This window comes from Poecilia reticulata, chromosome 3 (assembly GCF_904066995.2).
Source record: "Poecilia reticulata chromosome 3, P_reticulata-male-v2, whole genome shotgun sequence".
In the NCBI taxonomy this organism is placed as follows: Eukaryota; Metazoa; Chordata; class Actinopteri; order Cyprinodontiformes; family Poeciliidae; genus Poecilia; species Poecilia reticulata.
In genome coordinates, this window is record NC_088832.1 from 14,563,277 (window position 1) to 14,573,511 (window position 10,235).

The 10,235-nt window shown below is 40.1% G+C and overlaps 1 protein-coding gene across 2 annotated transcripts in view; it reads right to left on the reverse strand.

The window, feature by feature from the left end:
- Positions 1-5,556, reverse strand: part of rasa3 (RAS p21 protein activator 3) — a 43,228-nt gene extending 37,672 nt beyond the window's left edge. Inside the window, exon 1 of one of the 2 annotated variants that reach the window (XM_008404379.3) lies at positions 5,253-5,556. In XM_008404379.3, the coding sequence (XP_008402601.1) occupies positions 5,253-5,307 (55 nt within the window). In that variant the 5' untranslated portion in view covers positions 5,308-5,556. The remainder of the gene's footprint in view (positions 1-5,252) is intronic. The other variant, XM_008404380.3, reaches the window with a different exon arrangement.
- Positions 5,557-10,235: the final 4,679 nt, after the last annotated feature.

Consider the following 10,235-nt stretch of genomic DNA (forward strand, 5'->3'; position numbering starts at 1 on the left):
TCGATTGCGTTCCTTCGCGTGTCGTTACTAGTAGGTAGAGGTCATCCCACAGGGCGTGTGAAGGACATGCGGAAGGAGCGGCACTGTGGGCGAGCCCTCCAGCCCTTTATTTACCTCCGCTGACATTGCATGCTGGGCCTACGGCGATACTTCCCGGTGTTCCTGGTACTGTGTGCTCTCATTGAGGACGCATTAGTGACACAAGGAGAACAACCCGGATTATTCCGCCAGCCTCGAGCTGCGTCTCAACAGTCAACAACACGCATGTTTATAAGAAACCTCCAGGACAAACTCGCCTTCTAGGACAAAATGGAGAACTTGGCATGCACTTGTTATTTCTATAAATTGACCCACGAGCCAGAATTTCAAGCCGAACCTCCTCTCGGCCACATGGCTCCCGTTTGTTGTCAACGGGAAGAAATGTGGAAATCTCCACGGGCCGGCCGCCAAGTGAAGGACGAAGGTCTCAGTCACTGCGACCAAATTTTTCCCTTTCAGCTAAAGTCGCCTGAATTGAGCCACCCACTCTTATTTCCTGGACCACAATCACTTGAGATCTTTTACAAACAATGAGTAATCTAGTATTCCTTCCAGTGTGCATTAGACGCTTATGTTCACTTCATCCAAAATTACACTTGTAATGTAACAACACCATTAAACAGTAACAGCCTTGTGCTGTGCCAACACAGTAGAGCCCATAAAAATAGTTAATGTCGGGCGGTTAATAAAGAGGACAGACGATTGATCAAAGATCAACCTGCCTAGAATCATACACTGACTCCAGCATGAAAGTCTAACCTCTCATATTTGAATTAAACAGCAGGTATATATAAAAGGACGTAGCTTACCATCAGCAAAATGGAAACGTTTGCAAATGCATTACTAACGACCAATTTGGTTATGTAATCTTTTTTTTTTTCCACTGATGGTATGCTGTCTACAACACAGAACATGCTTTCTTTGACCAGTGAGGTTTAAAATTTCCCTTTAGCTGGTCTTTTTAAAGCCTCTGCAATCAATATTTTTATATAAACAATAAAAGAAGTCCCCTTAACGGAATCACTCATAACAAATCCACAGAAGAACAGTGACTTTCGGTGCTTTTGTATCTAACGGCCCACACATTTTCTGTTTTGGTTGAGTTTCGGTGCTCACATCAGGATATTCTGGTTGTTTTTAGTAAAAGAAAGCTACAGTCGAGCCACATGTACCTGAAATGAAACACCATATGGGCAAAGAGGGGAACAGCTGCTGAGCAAAAATGGACATGTGTGCAGGTTTTCTGATGCGTCTTTGTTCCTGTCTGTTTCATATATGTCCAATTTCGATCACAGCAGCAACAACTGCAAACCCCCCCCCCAAAAAAAACATGAAAGATTACATACCATACTAAATAGAAATTTAAATGGCTTATGGGGAAATACTGTAGATAAATAGTTTAAGTCAAGCAAGTTTTAAAGAAAACCGATACAGTACAGGACTTGAATGATTTTTGGTTATCCACTCAGTTAGCAGTCAGTAAATGTCGGTGGCTGTTCTCATTCAACACGTACAAATACATCCTGTGGTATATTTCACTTTCTTATCTTAGCTATACATCGCTCTCGTCATTGCATCTGCTGGTACATTTTCGGGGAGGGAATGGTTTTAATATGCCTAATGACCACATGTATGTTGTGTGTTTTTGTGGGTCTCTATGCAAGAATATCTTTATTAGTCCACTTTTAAAACAATGTGCTATTACTGGTCAGGAACCGACCTGTTAGAAGCCGAGTTAAAAGATTTCAACCCACTTTGCACATCTGTGTAAGAGAATGCTCAATAATGTGCATCATTATGAAGTTTCATGTGTGTCACAGTGTTTGTCAAACAATGTTTCTCACTGTGCCAGAGAGGCCAAACGCACATATGTTGCCGTTAATTAGTCCCGACTCCAGCTGTGCCACTGAGATTTCCCGTCTCTCCGAGCGCCGAGTCGCTGACAGATGAAGCACAGTCTGCTTCATCTGCGAGACACCACCTCCTTACCCAACTCCCCCACCCATCCACCCACTCACCACCACCACCCCCACCCCAATATGCATCTCTCTACATCTGCTTTGTATTAACTCGTTGCCATGCAGGAAAAAACAATCCTTTTGTAGTCTATTCCAGCCAATCAGGAAGCGAATTGGGGGCAGTTTCCTGTTTCCTGTGTTTCCCCCCAGACGGTACAGGCTCGGATCCAGTAGTCCAGTTGGGTTTCCGATATACATTTGTTCCTCCAGGAAGTCGAGGGGAGTCATCACCTGGCAGGCCGTAATAATAAGCGCTCTTATTATTACGCGAATAATAAGAGTGTGTGGCGGGTTTTCGACTCTGAGTCATCGGCCAACCGCAGCCTCATGCCAAAGGACAGGCTCTGATGAAAACAGTGTGATGCAAGCATATCTTAGACGTTACTGGGAGCACAGCGCTGCAGGGATCAGACTGACAGAAAGCATGTCTGCTGCTTGGTAGCAGCGTAGTGTAAACTCTGCTGTCGTCATTAAATGGCATTATGAAGAACTTCAACGGAGGCCTTCGGAGTGACGACAACATAACGGTTTCTTATTAACGTCAGCAGCTAATGCAAACTCATAAGGGCCTTTTTTTTTCCTGGGGAGTGTATTATTTTTAGGAATGTAACTAGTTTTACTTGTGGTTCTAATCCTGTGAGAATCCCATACAGGCACAAGTACTACTAATAGTACTTGTACCACAATTTGCATTATTAAAATATGTCATTTTGAAATGTGCATTTAAAGTTAAGTGGAGTTGTAAGCAGTGCTATTTTTGTGCTACTGTTGACTGAAATTTGTCAACTCTTAGGAATACAGGCTTACATTATATTTCTCAGCAGTTTCAAACTTCCAAACACCACGACATGTTCAATAAAGGACATAGTGTAACATATGTCCTTTATTGCTGCATGTGTTAAAGACTAAAGGACATACATAACATCAGAAGCGCAGCTATTACAAATTGTTATGTGTAAGGCAGCCAACATTGGAGGTTCTGACTTCTACAGGCCATTCTGTAAAATGTTCCTGACACAAATATGGAAATTTAAGTTTAGGAGTAAAATTGAAGGTCATAATTAAACTTAATGTTTTTTTCTCCTTTTTCTGATACGACACAACAAAGTAAAATTGTCATGATCATGGTGCTTGTAACATAATTGATGTTCTCTTAGAGAGAAAAAAAAAGAGCAAAAATTGAAACCAAGAGGGTGAAATCTTTGGGTTTTCACAATATGTCAGCTACTGTTTAACATATTGTTTTAGGATTAGGCAGACAGGAGTCTTTTCATTTTGAAGGTGCTCTATTTGGTTGTAAAAATAATTGATGTTCCTGCTTGGCTTGGGAGAGTCCTAGCTCTGGAAATGCGAGAAACCTTTGAGATTTGAAATGGATAAATCTTCCACCCATTACAGGGGCCATAAGGAACATTTCACCTAGGGTGATTTTAGAATCGCATGTTAACCTAAAATGCACAATTTTGGACAGTAGGAAGCCAGAGTATCTGGAGAAAATCAATGCACCAGCATACATGCAAACATGCAAACTCAGCAGAACTCCCCCCTCTCTCCCCACATACAAGATCAGAGCAGAGACCATCTTAAAGCGAAAATTACCAATCCCTACACGCACCCCTCTTTTTTTTACCGTTTCTTGGAAAAACTACTTTACACGATGAATGTACGGCATAAAAAGAGCTTCGGATTAGTTTACTGTCGATCAAACGATTGTTCCCAGTATACCTGTTACATCATAAAATAATCCAGCACAGCAATTTGGTAATTCAGCTACATCACAACGTAATGATCACAACAAACTAGGAATTAAACACATGAATCATTTATCTGCACTGGTCTTATGGACATTAATTCAGAGCATTTGTTTTGATCCGAAAACAGATGTGTATCTAAGGCAGCACAAATGTCCTCAGGTTGTTTAGCTTTCCTTCACGGGAGCAATGAGTAGCAGCAAATTCACAAGACAGTTGTGGTTTCCACGTTACAGTTTTTCCAGATAAGCAATCTGCACAGGTAATATCTTTAAAATATTAGGAAAAAAGGGGGTCAAATGTGTTGTTCACGCTCCAATATTAGCTGGCAGTGTCATGCAGCCTCATAAAGGTGTTTGTTGCTTTTTTTTCTTTTCTTTTCTTTTTTTTTTTAATTTAGCCCATCCCCTCTGTTGCATGTTTGGACTCCAAACTGGACAGGATGGACTGGGTGCCAGATATCAGTCTGCCCCGTACTGACCCAAGATGACCTTTACAGCAAGTACAGGAAATGACTGTCTGGTTCTAATAAAATGACATTAAAAAAGGAAATGATACGAAAATGTTATCTGTAATGCTTTTTAGATAAATGTTAGTAACTTTTTATGACTCGGGTTCTGATCATCAAAACATTGGTAATTACTTAATAGCAAGCGCAGCATACCCTTTTTTTTTTTTTAAATATGATTATTAGCACATATTAGTCATTATTGGTGCAAAAACTAATCTATTTTTGTCATGTTTTTAAAAGAGTAAATATAACAAACAGCTGAATTTAAAAGCTGTGAGGGACATTACTGTCAACTTTTATATCAACGCTCTCATTACTACATTCACAAGTTAAACATGGAATAGGCTACATCCTCAAAGAAGTATAAATTGGAAAGCCATGTTCAAACATAAAAAAGATGGACTAACAATCAGACAGCCATGCATGCTTTTGGATGAAGCAGATTTTTTAAAAGGGGGTTTGCAATAAAAAAAAGAATGGCTGCTTGTAGTTAAGAGGTAATAACGGTATCTATAGTCTTAAAATGTGCAGAATAGCATCTGGAAACGTGCAGCTGTGGAGCCTTTATGTCTGTTACAGTCTGCTCACATCGGTTCAAGTTTAACACACATTATCTGGATCCAAACGCCAGCTGCCAAATTCCCACATTCTCCCACACGCCTTTCAACCCTGCTGCAGTTTCTGTTTACTTTCTCAGTTTTGTTGTTTGTTTTTTATTTTCGAATTATTTGCTGTTCTTATCGTTGTGCAGAGGGGCTCCAGTGTGATCTGAATCACAATAACAAGCAGAACAACACCGATCTGGACCCGTCCAGTCACCAGCCCCTCACAGCTTCCCTGCTCTCCCTGCAAACAGGGAGCCATCCATTGAGGCGCTCAGACTGGGGGTAGGGATTTTTTTTTTTTTAACCCCCCTCCCCTTCTTCTTCTTACCTATTTTTATTTTTACGCTCTGGAAAACCCGAAGACCTTCTTCTTCTACCGCCATGGCTTCACCGTAGGTCTTTCCCTTTTGAAGCTTAAATGTAGGCTGTCCTCCACGGCTGTTGTTTCTGGCCTCTCCAGCGCTCGGATATTCCAGGGGCTTTGCACATCTATGTTCTGCGGACAGCGACCATTCTCCGGTCCGACCGCTGCTCCTGCTGTTGCTGGAGATCTAGTGAGCGGATTGAGCTCCAGCCCCGCAGCAGCAGCAGCAGCAGCAGCGGTGAAGGAGTGGCCCCACACAAACACCGCCCATCGGAGGGTATGGAGGGTAATCCGTGCCCTGCAGGGGCGGTGCAGAGGAAACGCAGTCCATGTAGCGGATTTCAAGTACTGCTTCCCAGGGAAAGGCAAGGTGTAGAAGGAAAAGCATACTTTTTTTTCTAGTTAAGCAACTTCTTGTTTATTGGAGAGTTTCTCACAGAGTAGATGTGCTGCTGAGACTGCAGCACCTTGAACTAATGAAGAAAGGCAGGAAAGAAAGGAAGAAGTGAAGGAAAGAATGAAATATAAGCTTAATATATGCTAATAAGCTGTTTTTGAAGGTACACCAGAGCTACAATAAAGCTGCAGTATGTAACTTTTATAAAGAATATTTTCTTACCTTATTTGTTAAAACTGTCACTACATGTCCTGACTGTAGCCTATGTTATGAGAATTTGTGAGATTGACAGAGTCTTAGCACTGTCAATCACCCTACGTTTGGCGCTGCTCATGTCCCCTCTGTCTTCCCCCCTCGCTCTTCACTATGCTGCGACTAGCATAGCATGGTGGCAACCTCCGCCTTTTCCGGGCAGATTTCTGACTCATGGTCTTGTTGCATTCTCAACTCAGTACAAATAGAAAGCACTACAGGTTTGGATGCAAATATTTTACCACTACCAGCTGAATATTTTGAGCCATTAGCTACAACATGTAGCTCACAAAAGGCACGTCCGCAGCTCTTGGTATCCACTACTTGTTTTGTGTCAGTAGTAAATAGTCTTGACAATTCTGTCATATTGTCATACAAATGACTACACTGTAAATTCTCAATGGGTCTATCTACAACAGCCTACAATTTAGTCTCATCATCTTCTTTGAAAGCATTACACCCCACGTGTAGGACCAGGTGCCTTTCCTTCCAGAACCGTCGGCTGTTTCCTTCCTGAAACGGCCTAAATATGTAAAAAAAAGTCTGAGGGAAAAACAAGTTTAAACAAGGAATTAGGAAACAAGGCAACTGTGTCTCAGTGATATTATGGCTGTTTTCTAAATAAAAGACAGGGATTTCCCCATTCATACCACATGTTTAGGTATCCACTTGGAGTGAAGTCATTGCATGTTTGGACTGCTTAAGAATACAAGTCACTGTTTTTATAACTGCGTTATAGTCGTACCTAGAACACAGGACACACTGTGCAATTTTACAATCTCCTGTGCGTCATGGATTTTACGTTTAGCTTTTTGCAAGTCAAATTGACTGTCATCCTTTTACATTCAAAAGCTTGAACTGAATTGATAACAGTTTATGTCTCTGACTGTGAACCTTTACTAGATTGCTTTGAATGGAAGTGAGCATACCTACCTGCCATTACATTGGCCTTCTAAAGTGAAAAGTTGAATTCTTTATTGTTGCTTTAATTAGCAGCAATGTAATCAAAATGCATACATAAAATAAGTTCTTTCTTATTGTCTGAAGTTAAACCTAAAAGGTTTGGATAGCTCAAATTGGATAGCTTAAGGTGTGTAAACGTCTGAATTTGAAGAAAGTTAAATGTATTATATATATATATATATATATATATATATATATATATATATATATATATATATATATATATATATATATATATATATATATATATATATATATGCGCTACGACAGACTGGCGACCTGTCCAGGGTGTACCCCGCCTCTCGCCCGGAACGTCAGCTGGAGATGGGCACCAGCAACCCTCCCGACCCCACTGAGGGACAAGGGTGAAAGAAAATGGATGGATGGATGGATATATATATATATATAGAGAAAATTTCTGGTATTTAGCAAATAAAAATATTTTCGGTAATTTGAACTGACCTAAAACAAAAGAGGTTTGCTCTGATTTAATTTCAGGCAGTGAGGAACAAATGTGCATGTGACTTTTTATCAGGTGTATATAAACTTCCGGTTTCAAGTGTGTATTCTGTTTTGCTACCATCGTTTCCCTAAAATAAATTAACTGTTCAAAGGGATTCTACATTCATATAAACGTAATAAAAATTGGAGCATTCAGATGTAATCTCATATCTATGAGTTTAGAAGAGAGGCAGTAGAACTCCTGGTCTCTACTGCAGAGCTAAGAGTCACAGGAGGACGTGTGGTGTGAAAGGAGTACGTGGTCATTAAATCCCTTTTAACAGTAAAGCAGATAGAAGGAAAATATAGATCAGCACTGTCCCAAATGGTGAGTAATAGCTGGACAGGCTTTAAGATTCATTCAGGTGAATGTTGCATCACCAGCCCACATTCAAGCCCATACTTCTGAGATCACTCAGACCACATTACTAAGAATAGCCAGACCCAGGTCTGGAACTCTCCTATAAACCCTCCAGTCCAACCAATAGACACGTATGACCGGAGGAAAAATAAAAACAAACAGTTGTGACGTCTCTCTACCAGCAACGACGTTTAACTGCGGTAACCCTGCTGCTGGCTGCAATGTGCTGGGATTATCTGGACTCTTTTAGAACAGCTCTAAATCTAATTAGACTATATGTCTCATCATCCCACTCTGTGCCCCAGTCATAAAGAGAAAGCGTACTCCTTCATAAAGAAGCCATTCTGCTAAGGACCATTTCACCAGTGTGACTCACACAATAATATAATTTCATTCTTTTAATACCGTCAAAACACTTTGTGTAAAAAGCTTAGAGATTCACTCTGTGGTTTCTGTAGATGTCAATCGGTGTTGCTAAAGGTTAACTGAGACTCAAGTGAAATAATGTCTTAAAAGTATCTATACATAGTATAAGCCTAAATGTGTTGAGGTTTCCTCGAGTGTACCATAAGCCTGGCTGGCCACCAGACTTTATTTCTGCCCCCTCCATGGTAAGCATTGTTTATTTATTTTATTAGTTGTTGTTTTTTTAAAGACTTTATAGTTGGTGTTTAGGTATTGTTAATAATGTCTTCCAATAACACATAATTACAATTATGTAAACAATTTTTAACCCAAAAACATGGTAGACGCTGCATGAGACTGCCCTCCTGCTCCTTCCACTGCACTTAGAAAGTTTTCTGGGGGAAACTCTGTGCGTGATGGTGCAGAGTTTAGAGCGAATACAAACTATATAAATGAAGAAATTAGTGAATAAATGAATGAACAAACTACATGTAATTTGTCAGAGGGTAAATATATGAAATTGAATGTGTTATATTGACTGTGCAAAGTTTGGTGCATCTCTTGTCTTAAGACACCCAAGAATGTCCATTTTAAAGTCAAATAAGTCAACTTTATACTTTTAACAAACAAGTTAAAAAAAATATTGATTTCTTTACATTGTGATCTCAGCAGATGCAGGTAGGACATTATCTAATCAAACAGCTCGGGTTAAGAATATAAGCTACAGTAATCAACATGTTATGATAAAACAACCCAATCATGTGTACAGCTCAAATGCCATTTTTATGCGCTTCAGTTCCAAAAATAAGCTCTGAAATAATTTAGAATTTGCTCTTAAACAAACAAATTCAAACTGGCTGAAACTTTTACTAGAAAGATCATCTTTTTCTACGCTTACTGAAAGTGCAAACGGTGCAACAAAGCAGTCTCCCCATCGCTTCATGTCACTGACATAATTACAATGCCTGCGCGTGTTTGGCTATCAGCGCTAACACCCTGCGCCTCTTTTCATAGATAATAACCATGGTATTACCAACGTTGTGTCAGTAACCACTCAACACATGTAGATATTGAAGAAAGAGTGACATGCTGACATGAGAGGAAAGAAGTAATCAATTACAGTTCCTCTACAGTGGCCACATCCTGCTAGCTGTGTGTTTTTGAAGGTTGCTACAAGAACAAACCTATGATGACCCAATTATAAATTTACATTCTATTCAGACAAAAAATAAAGCTGGCTGAACACTGCCCTCTATAAATTTTCTTGCACACAATGTAACAGCAGTCAAATGACCACATTAGATTACAGTGCAGGAGTCACAAGATACCACTATCGCGGCACACTAGCCAAAGCAGTAGCGGTGAAGAGGTCAGTTCCTTAAAGCTTTTTAGCGCATGGCATCACATAGGAAAATAAAGCTTTAAAAGGTGACTGTGACATTCTGGAGCTTCAGTTATACTCAAGAGACAACGCCCTGTGGTAAACCACAACTGTACCACTGTAACTTCATGCACGTGTTTGTTGAAAGACGCAAATAAATACAGTCAACTCTTACACTGAGACACCAACAGATCAAATACATTTACACAAAGACTTATTTGAAGAGACTATGTGTAAGTGTGCAATGAAGCAGTTTGGTGAAAGAACGAGGAAGAGAGAGGCAGAAGCTGATTATGAGCAGATTAGTGAAAGGATGCTCAGTGGTGGTTTATTTTGCACAAGAAAGTCAGGGGAACTGGGTTTGAGGGCGTTGGCCCATTTAAAATAACTGTAAACGTACCACCAACCCTCCCCACTGTTGCCTGTGGTTTTATGCACTAAACAATCACCTACTGTAAACTATGCTGTATGTAAAATGTAATATATGTGTCTCTGTATGTGTGTGGAAGGGAGAGAATACTGAGTTGAACAGATGGCGTCTGGATGGACAAACGTAATCCTGGCATTACGGAGAAGACAAAAGCTTTATGAATGTATGAATCAAATCAGATTGTATGTAATTTGTCTTGTAGAATGAGGCCTGGCAGTATTTTAATCTGGCACGGATACACTGTTGCGTTGGTGCAA